Source organism: Populus trichocarpa, chromosome 17 (assembly GCF_000002775.5).
Source record: "Populus trichocarpa isolate Nisqually-1 chromosome 17, P.trichocarpa_v4.1, whole genome shotgun sequence".
NCBI classification, from domain to species: Eukaryota; Viridiplantae; Streptophyta; class Magnoliopsida; order Malpighiales; family Salicaceae; genus Populus; species Populus trichocarpa.
In genome coordinates, this window is record NC_037301.2 from 8531596 (window position 1) to 8552011 (window position 20416).

Here is a 20416-nt window from a genome sequence, read left to right on the forward strand (position 1 = left end):
TATGTAATTATTATATTATATGCTTTAATATAATTAAGGTATGTCCTAAGGTAAGTCTCTGGCCATGTTCTTTTCCTCATCACACGATCCTTATTCATGCATATCCTTAGTAGTTGATCCAGCTGATCATATCTTTATGATAGGATTTTCTTTATTATCTCTTGAGCGGTGACAATGCCTTAAATGACTTGTACTCCTTGATTTGCATTGTAAGGTAGGAAGATGTTGTCAATGTCTGTATATTGAACAGGTGAACCTATAGAGAAAGAAAGAAATAAGATTTCATAAGCCATAAATTACAACTAAATTGCATATATAGTTTTAATATAATAGACTCTAAATGTTAATGATTCTTAACTATTCTAAAATAATACAAAATTATTTAAATAGTAGCTAAACCGACCTAGTTAATCAAAACTCAAAACAAATAAAATTTCAAAATCGAATAAAAAAATAATAAGAAAAATAAAGAAGAATTTAAAACAATAACTTTTAAGATTAATTTGGGCATGATTTTGACCTCACCTTGCTAGCTAGCCATCTTTACAAGGACTAGGCATATATTATTTTTTCATAAATTTTATGTCCTATCCAATAATCAAGTAAACATTATGTTTGTTTTTATCAAAATGATCATTTTACTCTTCTAAATTTCTTGTTAAGTTTTGACCTTTTGATCTAATTCATAAATAATTTATTAGACATTCCATATAAGGTGTTACACAACCCGCACCATTTAGTCTAGTTAAAAAGTTCATAGATGTTAATAAATCTCTAGGGCTAGTGATCAATTGATTTTCTTATGTTTGGATTTGGTATAGCCATAAGACCATACTATAATTGTCTTTAATGGAATTTCCAACGGTTGAACTTTGGATTTCCAATACGGAGACTTTAGGGTTCAAACCCTTTGATGAGTGGGTGGGAATTCAAAGAAAATAGGAAGGTTCCCCGACCTTCACCATCAGTTAAATAGCCTCATATTAAGTGGGCCTTTCGAGTAACTAAAAACTGCCCATACTGAATGACAAATTTTCTACTTGCTCTCCTGGTTTTGCTTCTTCTTCTTCTTCTTCTTCTTCTTCTAATTGGGCTCACTTTGTTATCGATATAGAGCACAAATACAAGATCGTGAAATGAAATGGATGCGAGGTAGGAATCATACATGCGGAAATGACTATGGTGGAGTAAATGATGCTCCGATTCTACAAAAGACTAACTTTGGAATAACAATGGTTGATGCATCTCATAAAGCTTCTAACATTGTTCTAACTGTGACATGGAGCACTATCTTCATTATTTATAATATAATTATTATATTGTGTTACTTTTATTAAGATTTTCTAGATTTTGAGGAGTCTTACAACATAAAAAAAAGAGAGTAAAACTTTTGATTTAGAGGTAGAATTCTATCAAATTGTTTTTCATGCTCAAATTAGGTTTGAATTTAATTAAGATTTTATTAATTATAATATTTTTCTTGTATTTAAACATTTTTGTAGGCAATTTTTGTCAGTAGAGAATTTATGAAATAAAAAACATATTAGAAAGGCTAGCACAAATTCTTAAGCGATAACCACGAGACATTCAGAAGCATCGCAAAAAGCAAAAAACTTTTATGCTAATCCTCTTCAATTTCTATGATGCTTTTCTGTCACGGACTTGAAGCATCTATGCTTTTAAGATTTTCATCTTTATAATCTTTTAACTTTTCAAGTAGCGTCTTTCTTACTATATGAACGGAATTTTAATTACCTGCACCAGATGTTGTGTTATCTGATTCACTAAATTATGCATTCTTACTCCTCAAGTTTAAGATTCCTCACCTAACACATTGATTGGGATAAGTCATATGATTCAACTTCCAGAGTATATTTGGGGTTTCAAGCCTCCGAAAGAAGGATCGGGAGGACATCAGAATGCTTGCCTCTGCAGTTTACCTGCAAGTGATGAGCGTCCTGATCTTCTACTTGTGGCTGCTTTTGTTATTGCTAGGCTGGTCAATGAACGTCTACCCTGTCCTGTATATCTTAATCGTGGGCAATACAAGCAGTAAAATCACTTATTTGTTGTTCTATTCTATCATGGTCAAATTGCTACCCTGATGGATGCCTAAGCGAATTGGAGCTTCGCTGCTGTTGAAGGGAGCGGTTGAGGTAGTCTGGCTTTACAACCTCTACTGATGTTCATACCTACAACCTCTTCGGCGTCCTATGTGGTGGTCTTTCACTTTGATTCATCTCCAATTCAACGAGATGAAAATAAACTAAGTGTAATGGAGGAAATCATTAGAATAGGCGTGATTTAGAGTGTGTTTGATATTGCGGTAGCTATTGTGGTTGTGATTTGAAAAAAGTTGTTTTATAAAAAGTACTTTTAGTTGAAGTTGGTTTGAAAAAATAGATGTTTGATTAAAACTGTGGTTGAAATTGAAGTTGAAGAAAAAATAGTTTTAATGTGTTTGATTAAGAATGCTTTTGAAATTGAGGTTATAAAATAATTTAAAAATATATATATTAATATTGATGGTTTTTAATTTAAATATTGTGGATTTAACTATTGCTATCATATCATGAAATAAATCATACTTTATATAAAATATTTTTTATTATTCCATGAAATCATCTATAATTCCATTACGTACGAAATACATCCGACAAAAACTACAGTTTCTATAATTTTTTAGCGTGTAATAAAATTAGATAAAATATTATCATGTATACTAGTTTTTTTTAAAAAAAAAATGTTAAAAAAATTAACACACTAAAAAAAATAAAAAAAAAATTTAACACACTAAAAAAAATAAAAATCCACGCAGTGCAAGTGAATTGCACTGTTCACTATTTTTTAAGTGAACAGTGCAAGTGAATTGCACTGTTCACATGAACAGTGCATCACCATGCATTATTCATTGAACAGTGCAATTAACGTGAACAGTACAAAAAAGCAAGGAATTCTTGCTTTTCAAATACTGCATTTCCAACACAGAAAAGAGGTGGGATCCAATGAACGGTGGCTGTAATTGCATTTTAAATAAAACGCAACCGGATAGCCAAACAGGCTCTCACTACACTTTGTCAAGCTTTGTCATTTGTTCGTAATGCCGGTCACATCTAATTAAATACCAAAGAAACATGACACTGAACAGGCTATAAAGTATCAAAATGCAGAAACAACAAACCCTGTAATGGACTTGGTTTAACCATTGAACAGATAACAAACTGGAAGATGGCATGCAACAATTAAGTAGATGATCTTTGTTTAATATTATAGCCTTCAGAAGATTGAGCATTCCCCGTATTGTAGTCATGCTTCGGAATAAGAAGCAAACAGATTATACACACAATTTAGAAGAAGAAAAAAAGAGTCCTGTAAATGTGTATAAACAAATCATTTAGCATTCTTAGAATCCACAATTGTCACCTACATTTGGATGAATGATTTATTTGTATGCAAAGCATATTTTCCAGAAAAGAAAGACCAAGCATCGAATGCAAAAGATCACACAGATTCCAAGTTTCAATAAGTACATAAATAATCCTTGTCATTTTTCATTCAACTTCAAGAAAAAGATGGAAATAGTAGCAACTGACAAGCTTCAATTCTTTTATGCTTAAGCAAATAAAGAAGGACGCGGAACCAAGAGATTGAAGAATCAACAAGCAGCTTAACGAGGCCTGTGTTTTTCAATCTTCCTCTGAAGCTCCTCTTTCTGAGCTCCCACTACCCTGTCCACTTCATTCCCTTTCTTCACCAACACAAATGTTGGCATTGCCTGCACCCCAAACTCTTGTGCCACATCCTATATCATCACCACCCCAAAGGAAAACCCAAAAATAAAAATCAAATCAAACAATAATTAATTGGGTTTGCTTATTATAAAGAAAGAGAGTAGTTAGTGCATACAGGCAATTCATCGACATCGATCTTGGCAAACTGAACATCAGTAAATTTGGCAGCCATGGCATGAACTGCTGGTTCCATGTGCTTGCAGGGCCCACACCAAGATGCCGCGAAATCAATCACCATCTATTATCCAAAATCAATCAATTACATGTAAAGAGAGACATGATGATAGATAGATAGATTGGTTGATTGTGTTACCAGCTGGTTGGTGTTTTTTATGGAATTAAAATGGAGCTGCCAACGGGCTGAGGAGTGGAACGCTGTCACACCCGATTGACCATCCGATGCTGAATCTTCTCCGGCGGCTGAGGCTCCAAATAAGTAAGACAGTATAGATCCAATGGAAGACAGTACGGCTCCCATCTTTCTTCTCTCTGTGTTTTTTTTTTTAGCTAATGCAGAGCAAAAATACAGAAATCTAAGTAAATGAGGAGATATAGGGTTCCTTTTTTTGCCTGCTCTACCAGGACTAGGACGACTCTGTTTGTGAGGACAATTGATGACTAAAATATTATTCAGTCCTTGAGTTCCTAGAAAACTAAACTTTTAGTCATTGTACTTTAACTTACTTCATATTTAATAGACATTATGTTTTCACTTTTCATATTTGTTTATAATTTAACTATTTAATGATATGGTAGGAGTAAATGAATAAAAAATAGTTAATGATCAAAGTTTGTAAGATGATTAAACTGTACTTTTTAAAAATAGAAAGATTAATTTATTCATAAATTTTAATGTATAATATTATATATCATGTAGACATATATTGTACCTTTTTTTATTAATTTCATGACATATAGATAGGTTATTATTATGAAAAATCCTTGTTTCATCGCTTGTCAATTGATATATTATTTTTATGAAATTTTCATAAGAAAACTTTGTTAGCCTATTATTTTTAATTAAAATTTAGTTCATACAAATTCAACAATATAAGCTTACAACCATAATTTGTATATTATATTATTGTCAATTAATTTTACTTAGAATTCAATATGTGACGAGGCGATAATAATCTTTATCAAATGAGATGTTAATACGTTACATCTCAAATCAAAATCATCATAAAGGATTGTTGGTTCCAAGAAGCACCAATTTGGAAAGAAAGCATTAGAATTTAGGGGAATAAGATTATAGGAATATTAAAATCCAAGAAAATAAGGAAAACAATAAAGAAAAACATAAAAAAAAAAAAAACAACTAAACAAACTGGTATACCCTATTTTATAGAGTTTCATATAACTTCTTAAATCTAGTTCTATACATATTTATTTATATTAGATAAGAATATTAAAAGATATATTGATGCAATCCAAACTATACGAAAAGATAAATTGCAAGTTTTAATTATGTCAATTACAAGATCAATGGCAAATAAACTCAAAGATACATTCAATGAACTTATTTAAAGTATTTGGACCAATGTGAATTCCATGGAGGCTACATCTTCAATAAGTTATGATTAGACCTTAGTTAATCTATGTATAAAAAGGTCTGATCCATTTACTTCATGGGCTAATATATTTCGGAAGTTAAATGCTTATTTTTTATAATATACAATTTTATTATAACAAGTATAATCTTCGCCAGAAGTTTATACTTGTTAGATCCATTGCATATGGATCGAGCTAAAATTTTACTAGAAGTTTTAAGAGATCTTTTTCTATTTTGGGTTAAATTTTAAAAGCAATCAAACATTAAAAAGGCCTTGCAATAACGTATAAAACTACTATGCAGAAATTGTATTAGCTTCCTGGTTGATTTGAAATTCTTTTTTCTTTTTAATTTTAAAACTCTTTTATTATTTTTTCAATATTGTTTAAGACATTTTTGCATATTATAAATAGAATTATTTAGCTTGTATTTAGTTTTTTTTATAGACTTTGATTTCAGTAATTATCATTATGCGTGTGAGGTTTTGCTCATATTTTTTTGTTCTTCATTGAACTACTCTGACTTATTAAAGAATTAACCAAGTTTTGTGATATTTTCTATATTTCTCATTCACGTTTCTTTATAAGCATTGGGTGGAGGTTCGATTACTTATAGTCTTAGTGTCTTAGTGTAGGGTATTATTGTGTTAAGCTCAATTCCAAACCTGATCTTAACTTTCTTGGGAAAAGTCAATTTGACTATAGGTTTCTAGACTTATATATCCATAGGGTTCATATTAGTTGGTATCAGAGCATGGTTCAAAATTAGGTTATATCCATTTTTATCTTCAAGTTGTTGTATACTCCATTATTGTCGAGTTTTTTTATCCTCTCTAAAAACTAGTAACAGCATCAAGTAAAAAAAGGAAATTATTTGTGATTTTGATTCAATAAAGTATTATAAAGAATAGAACAAGGAAAATCACAACAAAAAAAATTTAGGGTTCGTCGCAAATCCTTATTAAGAAAACCCAAAGTTCGGCCACTTGCTTTACATATGAAAAAAATCTTGATTCTTGGGGTTTCTTGGAGATAAATCTTGATTTGAGATATTTTAGGTTTACTTGAATGGGTTTTTTTAAAAACTAAAAAAAAAAAACATGTAGTTTTTGTGTCATTTTCTTTTTAGTTTCAACCACCATACATAAGATAAGAATAACCTGAAATGGGGTCATTTAGCCACAAAACAATAATTAGAGTTGATGAATACAAGATTTATTGAAGTAATGAGTAGGATGACCAGTTTGGGAATCGCAGTGGCTAGTCTTCGAGATGGGCTAGATCATAGGGGTTTGAAAAGAAAAAGGTCTATGAGATGAGCTAATTCACCTACAAAAGAATCTATAACTGAAAATATAGATGAGAAGGCCAAAGATTTTGATGAAAACTAAAGTGGTAGGTTTCAACCACATAGAAACCAAAGGCCTAGAGGAGTTCAACCATTTGAGTAATTCAACCATAAGAGGGTAAATAAGGAGGATGAATTTCAGGATGGTTTGGATAAAAAGCCTGGTTCCTTCATGCATTTGAAACCCTTCTCAGCCTGTTCTTGTCAAGTTGCCAGTGTCTTTCATTTCATTTTTTTTTATTTTTTTGTTGTTTTTCATTTCAAAAGAAAATGGTAATTTTAGGGAAAAACCTAAAATTAGGTTATGATAATTGCCCCTTCTTTACAATGCTTATGATAAAAAGTCTTGTAAGGGACTTTAGATAGTAAGCTTGTAAAAAAAAAAAAAAGATGAGAGATTGTGGATTTACCAAATCAAGAAATTGTTAATCCATCCAAAAGTGTTAGAATTGAGAGCTCGAAAGAGCACCTAGGAAAAAAATAAATAGGGCTTGAAAGCGTATTATCGAAGAGGTGAGGGATAAAAAGCACGCTCATAAGAAATGGATAGGGCTAAAAAGCGCACTAAAAAAGGATATGGCTAGAAAGCGCACTATTTGATATATGAAGGCTAGAAAGCGCACTTGAAAGGAAATAGTTAAAGCCTGAAATCGCATTATCTGAATGATGAAGGCTAAAAAGTGCACTCGAAAGGAAAGAGATAGGGTTTGAAAGCACATTATCTGATGGATGAGAGCTAGAAAGCTTATTTGAAAAGAAAAGGATAGGCTTTAAAGCGCACTATCTGATGGATAAGGGCTAGAAAACGTGCTTGAAAGGAAAGAGATGGGGCCTAAAAGCACATTATCTGAATGATAAAGGCTAGAAAGCGCACCCGAAAAGAAAAGATATTGCATGAAAGTGCATTATCTAATGGATGAAGGCTAGAAAATGCACTCAAAAGGAAAAGGATAGGATTTAAAAACGCACTATCTGAATGATAAAGGCTAGAAAACGCACTAGAAAGGAAAGAGATAGGGTCTGAAAGCACACTATCTGATAGATGAAGGCTAAAACATACTCAAACAGTGTCAAGGATGTTGTCTTTAAAAACCTTATTATTTCTAAAGAGTGGGAGATTTGTTGTGTTTAGAATCTTACTAAGTTCTTTTTGTTGGAGAAGTTTGAGTCCGTCAAGGACTCTTTTTGTGGACTTCTTACAAAGGTCGGAATGCAATATGTTGTGAATAATATGTATGTGTTGTTTTTTTCCTAAGAAATATAGGTCTCATTTCTTCATGGACTCTGTCATTTGAATCTTTAATCATCATAACAAACTTTCATTGCTCTTTCGCTTTTGTTTACTTAAATCGTGAACTCGACCTCTAGGAAAGAGATGATCGTCTTAACGAGCTTAAATGATATCTGCATACCTTGTAATTTGAAGACCCTTATCTCAAAGATATGTGACCTGTTCCATTATGGCTTTCCTCAAAAGTAATTAGAGAATTTGAGTATATTTGCTTCCCATTCTCTATTTTCCTATAAAAGGAATCATGAAGCAAACCCTATTATGTTTCTTAAGTTGCCCCCAGCATGATCATGCCCCTAAGTATTTTATATAGTTTCATTTCTTTTTTCTCAGGGATAATGTCATGTGGAAAAAAGTTTGGTTATTTACAAGGGGTTTCTTATAAATTTTTGAAATTTTAAAGCCATTTTCAAATGCAAAAACCAATTTAATGTCGGTTTAAAGAAAATTTGTTCCGAAAAGAATTTAAGTGATTCTTGTAGACAAAGTTTCATGAGAGTTGTTCTTCTGAGCCTACAAATACCATTTGTTTCTATTTGGTTGCAACCACTTTAAAGATTGTGTTTGCAAATTGGTATGTCATGCCCCCAATGTCGGGCTTAAACTTCTTGTCTTTGTTTATTTTATTTGGGTTTGAGCACCATCATCATATTTGCTATTTTGCATGGCATTCTCAAAGTTTTTGGATTCTTTGAATTTCTTCATGCCCCCGGCTTCGTTTAGGCACCATTGATCATTGAGGATCATTTTATATACCATTACAATCGGATTGCTTTTTTCTAATCCTCACACTTGCCCCTAGTATGGGGTGTGATCTTAGTCAGAGTTTATTCTCAAGAAACTTACAATGCTCAAAAGGAACCGTAAAAGATATTTTTGAGTATCGTGAAAGGGTTATCAAAGATGGTTATTCTTCATTTCAAATACATGCGTTTAGGATCAGTAAGCTTCGCTTTCCTTCATTATGATTAATTTGAAATGCAAAATGATTTCCTATTATTATTATGAATCATTATTAATTCAGCTAAAACTTTAATTTCCCAAACACCTTGGTGAAAACATGAAAACAGAGGTTTTAAGCTTATGAGATCATGCTAAGTTTTTATAGAAAAGGAAAATACACCAAAGAATTTTTTACCAAATTTCAATTTTTATTGATTGATAGTCAAAGTATATTAGGCATAGTACTTTTTTACAATATCTGAGCTCAGCAATCAACTTCCCATTGAAATTCTGAGTGTTGCTAGTTACTAATCTTGGTGGCATGCCATTGTGACAAATCAGATCTTTTTCAATGAACATTTTGACTACCTTTTGTGTCACATGTGTGTAAAAGTTGGCATGTACCCATTTAGTAAAGTAATTGATGGCCACCAAGATGAATCTATGCTCATTGTTGGCCTTTAGATTGATTGGTCCTATAACATCCAATCCTTAAATATCAAAAGCTCAAGGTGAGGTCATATTGAATAGCGATGTTGGAGGTAAATTTATCTTGTCTCCATATATATAGCATTTTCTGACATAGTCTACACAATCCTTCTTTATGGTCAACCAGAAGTGCCCAGATCTTTACATGTGCTTTACCATCGTATGCCTGTTAGAATGAATAGCACAAATTCCCTCATGGATTTCATGTAATACTTGCACAACCTCCTTCTCATGCAGACACTTGAGTAAAGCCCCTTTAAATGACCTCTTATACAGGACATCTTCATCCAAGTAATAATCTATGGTCATTCTCCTCAAAGTCTTTTCATCCATCTTGGAGGCTCTTGGAGGATATTCCCGATGCTGGATAACCCTCTTGATGTCATTGTACCATGATTCTCCATCTAGTGACTCCTTTAGTGAATAGCAATGAGCTCGGAGATTTCTAATTCGATGCTTATTGATTGGATCATGCTTCCAATATTGATCTATATCATCGAAGCTAGGGTTGCCAAAGTATCAATAAATTGATTATTATCTCTGTTCATATAAGTGAATTTTATCTCCCCTAAAAAAGCCCTTCTTACCCCGAAAAGGTTATGCTAGGTTATGTGCCCCTTTCTCTTTTTAAATAAATGAAGAGGAGTCTAAGATCCAATTAGTCTTATTTAAGAAGAACTTTACTATTATTAAGTTAGGGAAAAGCTCAACATCAAAGTGTTTATGCTTATTTTTTAAAAATATTAGCGACATAAATAGGTGGATATAGCGTAACCTTTCTACACTAATTAACATGAAACATAGTTTATATAACTTAAAATATAAGTTTGTTTCTTACTAAGTCCTTTATCTTTTATTTATTTTATCTTATATAGTATCCATTAAGTCTGATTGTTTTTATTTAGTACACATAAGTGGTCTAAATTCAATTCCACAATGTCTAACACTAGTAGGATCAAATGAATATAACTCTAAAGATGATTATAAAGAATAACAAATCCTAAGCTCTAAAAGGAGAGGCCCAAATCCTGAAGGATCTCAAGTAGACTTGGAGAACTAACTCAAGCTTGCTCAAAATGTGCTTACAAAGTTTTTAAAAAGAAAGATGTTACCACCTTGTTTTGGGTTTTCCAAAACACATACACGCAACGAAAATAGTAAATTTAAATTTTTTCAATAGTCTAAACGGTCTCGTTAGAAAAATCTACAAATTTACAAATCTAGAGTTGTTTAGGGATTATGTAATTACCTAAAGATCAAATGTTTTTTTTTTTTGCTTTTAATAGTTGCTTCAAGGTTGGGTTGTCGTAAATCACAAGCTATCTAAATGTTCGGCCTCTAACAGCAATCCACACGAACCACCAGTGAGAAATATCCTAAATCCTTTTAAGAGAAAGAGATTTATATACCTTAGAGTGCTAGCTTTTATATTTTGTGCTTTAAGTGTTTTTATATTATACTTTTCTCACATTTTCTTAGGAAATAAGAGACATAGCATTCTATTTACAAGGAAACTTAAAAACCCTATAAATGGCAAAAATATCAATTTTCCCCTTAAATAATATCACATATATTATTTTAGGCTAATTTTAAAAATTTATTCAATCAAGTCCTTACTTGATTGTTTCTAGATTTAGAATTGTAATCTCATGTGTTAACTATATTCTAGTCTTTAATTTCTAAAATTTATTTACAATCAAGTCACACTTGATTAATCAACTCATTTTATTATTTGACCAATAGTTCTTATGTGTGATACCCATTAGATTTTCTAATAAATTGACCCAAATATAAATTATAATTATAAATTAAATAAGATTAAATAATTTAATTTATTATCAACTCAACAATTGATTGACTTATATTTAAAATCAAGTACAATGTCTAGCAATCTGTCATGATCCCCTAAATATTAAGAAAGTCATAAGTAGTTCGACTTAACTTTTCAATGATTAGTTTGTCAGTATAATTATTATCCCTTCATCATAAATGTTCTGATTTAGACATTATAGTATGCAGTATGTTTACTTTGTCAAATCATATTAGTTCTCAACATTATATTCATTAATTCTTTGAATAAGATTTTAAAACTCTTTTCAAAACTCATTTCACCTTAGCAAAGGATTTTACAATCAATTCTATTTGAGAATAAATGAAACATTTTTCTTAATTCACTCAGGTTGATGAATCCTCTCTTGATTTCTCAAATATCATCATATAGTTTATGTGAGACCCAAATCTGGTCGTTTGTTGCCCTTGATTAGGATAACATACAGTCAGGATCAAAGCATAACACTCCCTATATAAGATAACTTAGTGATCTCAAGTTTGAGGAACACTTACACAACTTTCACGAGAGCCTTTTCATAGACATATGTGATCTCTCCATATGGAATTCTCTTGCGGGTCAGTTCAGTGTATATGTTATCTAACAAGAACCTGCATATTAGTTCCAAGTATCCCTCATACATAAGTTTATGAGAGTAACTACTTCTTTTCATAAAGGAATGAACATAATATATTTCCTTTCATACTTTTCATAAATTTTCCATTTAGCCTTAGCACCTAATTTCAATGAGATCTTTCCTGGTCATGCATAACTATTACTATTAATCAATTAGATAATTTTTACATTATATATATTATTAATTCCTTATTTCTTCATTTCAATAAGGAGAAGATATAATTAGAAACTTGATCTCAAACGTAGGCATATAACAACCTTGAAATCAAACAAAGTAAAGAAACATAGTAATAAAAGTGTAGTTGTCAAATATTTTGATCTTTGAGAAAGATATATTATTATTCTAGGCGATGTGAGGTAAAAAAAAAGTAAATAAACTAGAATGTAAAGGAAAGCTTATAAATAAATCAGTAAAGAAACACAATAATAAAAGATAAATTACAGGAAAGCTATAAAAAAAAGTTGTATATATAAAGCTTACCATTATTTTTAGCTACTAGATGATTTATTTATAATATTACATGGATATAATTTCATACAAATTCCTAATCCTACACAAACTATTTATGAAAAATAAGGACTTTATAATCTAAATCCCAGTACAACTTATACTTTTTATTTGTGTGTATCCTTATTGTAGTTGTGTGTGTTTTTGTTAAATTATAATATCTGATTGTTTAACTGAACCTAATTGATCAATGTTTTAATGTGAATTCTAATCTTCTTGGTCAATGGTCGATCTCAGTTATCTTCAATGGTTGATGGTTAATGGTTATTTTATCTTTCCTCGCTAACTTATAAAGTGAACAACTATTGTTCTTAATTAAATGACACGTGCTTGTTTATTTTTAGTATAAACAATGCCTTTATACTCTTTTATTTAGAATAAATGAAGGAATATTGACATATCTTTTATCTCAAATTGATTAAAAAATCCACCATTGGATCATGCAAATAGCTAATTATTATACTAGATTAGGCTTAATCCTATTTTGTAATGATCATGTTTATAGTTAATCATTAACACCACATGTTAGTATTATGATTGGTGTTTATTGTTTATTGATTATTGACTAAAAGACTAGTTTTTCTTGATCCCAAAACTAGTTCTCTTAGTAAGGTATATGGTTTAACATCATCATTTTTCATCATTGTATTTAAATGTTATATCCTTCAAAATTAGGATTTTGTTAGCTAACCTTATAGTCACCTTTTTTTAGATTTAGGAAATATTAGTGATTACTAGTCTATTTGTCATCCTTATTATTGAGTTTTGATGACTTATATTATGGCTATTGTTTACATTATTTTTTTCAATAGGCTCTTTAGACCAAAAGATCTTGAGCTCTTGTCGTGTACTATTATGTTCAGTTTTACCCCCCAAGTCCTTTCTATTAGGTACAATTATATGAAAAGTGGGATATTTCACTTGGCCACCTTGGTCTATTTTACTTCTTTACTAATAAGCTTATTAACATTTTTTAGCTTTCTTAATACAATAACCTCAAATGTTTATCCATTTCTAAGTTTTACGAATGATATCAGTTGTTGCTCAACTTCTTCAAAATCTTTTTCAAAGTTTGAATTGGCATTGAATGAGCCATCAAAACTTTGTTGAAATAGCCAACTAGACATGTTCTCCTAACTTGTTGATCAACAAAAAGTCCTTAGGTATAGGAAGATTGAGATTGGCTTGATGAAAGGCAACTTATAGGGCACTAAACTACCCAATTATTGGTTAAGCTAGTTGTAAATAAGGTGGTTGGGAGCATGTATTTGGCTTAAGACTACATATACACTTGTAGAGTAGATGACACCTCGTTAGCAATCAGCTGAACTTGTTATCATATATGTTGTGTTAATTGCTAAAGTCAGTTTAATTAAAAGAGAAAAAAAACCTTGCAGGGCTACATGTATGTGGTTGAGCTGCAAAGAGATTTTTAGTGTAAGATATGAAGAAAAAAAATAAAAAGAGGAAGTTCTTTACCTTGGATTTCAATATCGTTTATATAGCCTTGAACTCACGTCTGTATATTGTATTTGAGGGTAGAATGATCAATATGCTTGCCAAATATAATTATAGACTACTTGGGAGCAAAGGCCCAAAATGATAACGAGCCATTGCAAAAGCTTAACTTTATTTTAGGGTTTGTGTATAATATACAACTGATGATGACTCTTACACTAATCCTTTATTTGACACTTGGATGAGAGACATGCCAATATTTATTGTATGTATGATTTGTCCCTTTGGTTGGTAGCTAAGGATAAGCATTGACAGTTTGGTTTGAATTAAAAAAAAAATCTAATTGAACCAAATTTTCTTTTTAAAATTTTGAACTGAATTGAATAATCAAACCAAAACGATCAATTTGGTTCTATTTGGTTTTATTTTTTAAAAACCAAATAAGTCTAATTCAATTAATAGGTCTTTTTGTTCAACTATTTTTGACATGCTTTAATTTAATGGGTTTTTAGTTCGCTTTTAGTTTATAATGAGTGTTTTTATTTAATGGTTCAATTTGATTTGGTTTGATTTTTTTTATTTTAACTTTTAAAATTAAAATCCAACTGAATTGAATTTTTTTAATATTCTAACCAAAGTTATCGAAATTTTTTTGAAAACTATTTGGTTAGGTTAATTTTGTATCATATTCTATAAATAATTTGATTAATTTTCTCACCTTTAAGAATGGGGCTTCAATTTAGAAGAAGGTGCCCATTGGTGCCCAAGTACGTTCTAAGCCTACTCATGCCTGGACACTCTAAGAATGCGTTTCGGAACGCGGTGCAAACCGCGTTCCTAAAAAATTCAATTTTTTTTTTTTTTTGCTAAAATCTAATATGATTTGTATGTTTCGGATCGTTTTGATGTGCTGATATCAAAAATAATTTTTAAAAAATAAAAAAAATCATTGGCATGCATTTCGGCACGAAAAGTTATTTGAAAAGCAACCGCTATCACACTACCGAGCACTCTCTAAGATCCGAATATATATTACAACGTTGCCATGCCTTAGCAAACCCATTTTACGCATGACCAGAAATAATCATATTCCGACAAACCAAATCCCTAAAGGCATTCTATGAAATATAATGTACACATCATGAATTTGTCTGCATTTCGTATGCATATTCACCAGGCATGTCAAACAAAAAAAACTCTTTCTCAAAAATTACCAAATCTATTTGTGTAATAAGAAATTACCAAACACTCAACAAAATCCAAAATAATACATTCCATTGTCTCCTCTCTTTCTCGCTTCACATTCACTGAGCTATGGCATGTTGATGTTGAGATTTAGCTAATCCTTCTCTAATCCCATTTGGTGTTAATGTTGAGATTTAGCTTTTGGTTTCAGTGATTCTTTCATTTTGTTATTGTCTGTGGGTTTTGTTGTTTGATCTGGTGGACTTATTCTTGCTTTATTTGGATAAATCAATTAGTTGGGCTTATAGTGATAATATCAGTTGTGTGGGTTTCGTCACAGGAAAGGGGGACTTTAATCTTGTAGTTTCTAAATTCAATTTGAAGATGAATTCTACACTTCGACAGCTCTTGTGTGGTGATAATCTTATGGTTTGGCGAGATTCAGGGGTTTATGGTTGGAGATGGTGGCCAGTGAGGGATCAAAGGAAAGGAAGGTGACGGATCAAGGAAAAGGAAGGTGACGGATCAAGGAAAAGGAAGGTGACGACTATGTTTAGTGTCTAGCATAAGAAGATGGGTGGAATGGCAAGGGGTTTTTTTTTTTTTATTCAATGGATATTTTATACAACCAGATACTTCATAGGAACAAAGCTAGCTAACAATGTCAGCCCGAGTATACATATATATATTTATGGCAGGTTTTATAGCCAGTGCTCCTTACAGGGTGACAACATTCCATGAGATATGTTATCGTTCTAATTGAGAATAGTGCTTGCATTTCTCTTGCTCTTCTCTCTAAATGAACTCCTTGACGTGTTGATGCTGGGAAGGAAAACGACTGGCAGTACGTGATCCAGTTCCATTCAAGGCTTGAAGCTTTCCTATTCATACAATATGCTTCTGCGATCCCTTTGTAGCCATCTCCACTGTGGAAATATCACCATCTTTATATTTATACCATTTGGCACACAAAAGAAAATAGCAGAAGTTGAGGATCCCCAGACCAACGATCACGTAATAGAAGCAATCCAATTTCCCTTTGTTAAGATCATCGTCCAACCAGTCTCCAGATTTACTCCCTGAAGTAATGCGGTGGACTATAGTAACTAGGAAACCACTTAGATAATTAGAGATAGCAATACCTGCGAAAAAGGATGACCCAGCGATACTCCTCATATTTTCTGGGAATTGCTTGTAGTAGAACTCGATCTGTGCAATATAATTGAAACCCTCTGAAAGTCCAGAGAGTGAAAGTTGTGGTATCAGCCACATGGCAGACAATGATGATATAGCGCCTCCTTTACTTGTAATGCCTATGGTTGGCCTTGTTAAAGCAACGTGCCTTCTGTTTCCTTCTACCAACCCAGAAACGATCGTACAAAGCATTGCCAGAACCATTCCAATTCCCATTCTTTGAAGCAATGTTAGTCCACCTTCTTTGCCAGTAAGCCTTTGAAGAAACGGAACAATGATTCGGTCATAGAGGGGAATCCAGATGGTGAGGGTTATCATTGTAAAGATTACGTACGTTGCGGCAGGCACCTCAAAACTGGTGCCCAGACGTCTATCCATCTGAAGGGCTTGGAAAACTGCATAAGTCTGTTGCTGGATCAAGGGAATATGATAAAGTATGGATGTTGACCATATGGGAATTATCCTCAGCAAACACTTCACTTCCTCGACTTGCTGGATGCTACAAAGTTTCGATGGGTTAGTAGCTGAACCATCCAAATTAATTTGATCTCCATCTGTAATGATCGCAGCTTTGTCAAGAAACCTGCAGTGGTCGTGATAATTGAGTATTAAAAGTCAAAATGAAAAATAAAAATTACCTCTGATTCTGTAATTGGCAATCAAATAATTAATGTATGCTGCCGAGTCTTCACACACGAAAGTACTCCACTGACGATGCTGTTGTATAAAATGATTCATGCTTAAATATTGTTGTCCAGAAATTAATCCTTCTCACCTAAATTGTTCCGTGCGAGGAAGCTTAGAGTTGATAGATTTGGCCGGAATGTAGCTGAAAAGAGAGACAGTTGAGTTTTCAGGAAGCTTCAGGCCTCGTTTCTTCGTAGCAGCAACAATTACATGCACCACACTACTTATGGGGCTGCCTTCAGGTTTCACTATAACATAAATTCTTGTTCCCACAAAGAACATTACACAAGAAAGGAACATTAGGAATGCCGGAATTCCGAAACCAATGGGCCAGCTAATGTTTGATTGCACATAGACAATGCCAGTCACCGATATCATCACGGCGAACGTGAAGGTAAAGTAGTACCAATTGAAGAAACTGTTGATACCCCTCTTGCCAGATTCAGTATTGGGATTGAATTGATCTGCTCCAAAGGCTAGGTTGCAGGGCCGTATGCCACCAGCTCCGATTATCAAAAAGGCAAACGCACTCAGCAGGAAGGCTAATTGCCAAGTTGTTGGCCCAGCGCACGCACCTCCTGGCGCACACTCTGGAGGGTGCAGAGTGGAGATTGCTGCTGTTAGCATTAACGCCACCATTCCCTAAATAGAAACAGATGAAAAAGAAAATTAATATGGGAATTCATACTAGATATATAGTACATGATACAAAAAGCGTAGTATAAGAAAAGAGCAACCGTAATAATTATATACTTGACGTCGTTGGGAAATAAAAGAAATTTTCTTCACTGGATTTACTGCCAAGAACTCCGCGCAGACAGGAATACTAAAAAAATTGTATATATAAATTATCGACAAATCAACTCGTGGTGTCTGAATAAAAAATTGTGATGTTAAATGAAACACTGAACATGACATAAGTAATCAAGTGCAAGTTAGCCTGTTTGGAAATAATATGATTGGGATTGTTTTTTAAAATAGTTTTTATAGAATGTATTAAAATAATATTTATTTTATATTTTAAAAATTAATTATTTTTAATATTAGCAATCAAAATGATATGAAAATATTTAAAAAATATTAATTTAAAATAAATAAGAAAATTTTAAATACATTTTTGAAATGAAAAAAGAATCAGGGCTAATAATTTTATTTTATAAAATATAATTAACAAATATAAAAATCATTGTCCCATGTGCTCTCTGACCTGCTGCACTGTGACTCACACAACCACAGATCGAAAGAGTTTTCTTTTCTATTCCCTTTTTTTTTTTTTTTTTGTAACACAAGACTGTAATTCAAAGAGAAAATATATAACTACGACAAGTTTTTCCCTCTTTCTTCAGAGATGACACCTACCGGCTACCAATATAACCTAAAGCAGCACGAAACTGTCAATAAGTGAAGCATGCATTTTTTTTTAATTCCATATTCAAAACATATGTCAATGAATTGCATGTGAAGACAAGATCTGCGCTGTAAGTCTCATCAACTTGAGACCAAGAACGTAAAAGAAAAGTTTAGACTCTAAATTTGTTTAAATCCTTGAAAGTTGAAAGTGCTTAGGTGGTAGCATCGTGCTACAGCTATCCCTGTGCTTTTGCAGGGTCAACACTGGCCTCAACTCCCTTCACTTGCTTCATTGCTGAACAACATCTTTTCCCTTTCTTTTTTTTCCAGAATAATTCAAGAGGCGAGTTATAAAAAAGCAAGGAATTACCACGAAAGAAGAGATCGAAGCAAAACCCAAAGTTTTGTAGCGTCCGAAGTAAGTGTCAGTGAGGTAAGCTCCAAGAAGAGGTGCCAAGTTGGTGGTTCCACTGAAGACATTAAGGAATGTGGTGGCAGTGACACCCTTCATGTTGAAAACTGTTGTCAGATACACAACAAGATTTGTCAAGGAGCCAACTGTGCCGAGCTTCTCAAAGGTCTCGTTTCCTGCACATATACATACACATATAAATGTCATATCGATCATGAAGAGATCACGTACGGACATGAACAGATTTTAACATCCAAAAAAGCCAACTTTTTCTGCCTACGGAAAGAGAAATCAGACAAAAATAAGCTGTGTGAGCTTACCAATGACAAAGGGCATGGCTTTAATTCCTCCGTATTTAACCACTGGCTCGTCATTTGAGGTGGTTTTCTCCTCCCTTCCATTCTCCATGGAGGTCTCGAGGGACGTGGGAGTCTTTTTCTCTTCATCCCCCATCTTACAAGAATGATATTTGTGACACTCTCTTCTATGAAGATAGAATTAGAGATGAGAGCTTATTATTGTATGTAACTTCTATAGTCGACGTTGCTGCCTTTAAATAGAAGTGTTGGTACGTCAGCCAAAGAAAAATGCTCCAATCTCTTTAATAATATATATATATATATATATATATATATATATATATATTATAAACACGTAATTAGATAAAATAAATTCGGCCATTACTTTTTTTATGCGATATTAAGAGATATTTTTGCATATTAACCGAGATTAAATATCCTTCTCGACTAATTTTAAAAATACAACTTTTACATTAGTTTTTTATGTTTAGAAAACTACTCGACTCCAAACATTTGAGAGACAAGGTGCTAATGTTTTATATGGTATTGTGCACGGAACACAACTTTTCATCATCGTAGGTCCATTTAATTGAATAAAATACAAAAAATATCTAGTTTACTCTTTATACATACTCTTGTGTATTCTACGCTTAGGATAAAGGTTGGGGGATTTTTTATTTTTACTTATCCTTTTTTTTTTTATCGAATTCAATTATGAGAAGCTACACCATAAATTTATACTTAATTTTTTAAGGGTATGTTTGTTTTTGTATTTCAAAAATATTTTTAAAAAATATTAATATTTTTTATTTTTTCTTTGTTTTAATTTTTTTTGTGTTTTCTTATTATTTTGATATATTATTGTTAAAAATAAATTTTAAAAAATAAAAAAACATTATTTTAATATATTTTTAAATAAAAATAATTTAAATAATAACCAATATCACAATACCAACATCACGTGTTTTTTTTAATAGTGATATAGTGTCGTGAACCGTGTGGATATTAGAAAGCACCGTGTGTACGCATGGTAAGGTATTAGTGCTTGATGGTGACCGGCGACAGGGGCTGACATGTACTGTAGAAAGCCATATGATCGTTCGTTCATACCGAAGAACAGCCATATATCTTCGAAAGTGCCTGCCTACCGCATTGCCTTTCTATCTTTCATTCTTTTCCCTACTCGATCATGTGATTAAGAAATGCCAAGAAGCTTTGGTTTTGAGCAGCTGGAATTGACAAGTACAGAAAATGCATGGCAGATCCATAGGATCCTTCATACCTAAGAAGAACAGTCGTCTACAAATTCATTTCGAGGCTCTCCTCGAAGATGAGAATCCACGGCACCCAACTACCATTCTAGGGTTCATGTCGATATCCTCATTTTCTCTCTTTCTTTCGCAACCAACTTTCAAAGATACATCTCTTCTTATCTCTATATGAGACT

The 20416-nt window shown here is 32.3% G+C and overlaps 2 protein-coding genes across 2 annotated transcripts; both read right to left on the minus strand.

The window, feature by feature from the left end:
• Window positions 1–3376: 3376 nt before the first annotated feature.
• On the minus strand, window positions 3377–4352 carry LOC7482444 (thioredoxin H2). The gene is made up of 3 exons (XM_002323996.4): window positions 4105–4352; window positions 3907–4029; window positions 3377–3802 (listed from the first exon to the last, which is right to left on the minus strand). Exons 1-3 carry the CDS (start codon window positions 4267–4269, stop codon window positions 3668–3670), a joined length of 423 nt encoding a protein of 140 aa, XP_002324032.2. The 5' UTR covers window positions 4270–4352; the 3' UTR covers window positions 3377–3667.
• An 11253-nt stretch (window positions 4353–15605) lies between these two features.
• Window positions 15606–19205, minus strand: LOC18107290 (protein NRT1/ PTR FAMILY 2.10). Its single transcript, XM_006373239.3, has 4 exons — window positions 18991–19205; window positions 18629–18846; window positions 16997–17550; window positions 15606–16804 (listed from the first exon to the last, which is right to left on the minus strand). Exons 1-4 carry the CDS (start codon window positions 19121–19123, stop codon window positions 15913–15915), a joined length of 1797 nt encoding a protein of 598 aa, XP_006373301.3. The 5' UTR covers window positions 19124–19205; the 3' UTR covers window positions 15606–15912.
• Window positions 19206–20416: the final 1211 nt, after the last annotated feature.

Coding starts and splice junctions, on each gene's coding strand:
- LOC7482444 (XM_002323996.4), bottom strand. CDS start 4,269: ATGGGAGCCGTACTGTCTTCCATTGGATCTATACTGTCTTACTTATTT. Junction 4,030..4,104: donor TAAAAAACACCAACCAGCTG/GTAACACAATCA, acceptor TTTGGATAATAG/ATGGTGATTGATTTCGCGGC. Junction 3,803..3,906: donor TCGATGTCGATGAATTGCCT/GTATGCACTAAC, acceptor GTGATGATATAG/GATGTGGCACAAGAGTTTGG.
- LOC18107290 (XM_006373239.3), bottom strand. CDS start 19,123: ATGGGGGATGAAGAGAAAAAGACTCCCACGTCCCTCGAGACCTCCATG. Junction 17,551..18,628: donor CTTCGATCTCTTCTTTCGTG/GTAATTCCTTGC, acceptor GTTTCTATTTAG/GGAATGGTGGCGTTAATGCT. Junction 16,805..16,996: donor CCTCGCACGGAACAATTTAG/GTGAGAAGGATT, acceptor CGACCACTGCAG/GTTTCTTGACAAAGCTGCGA.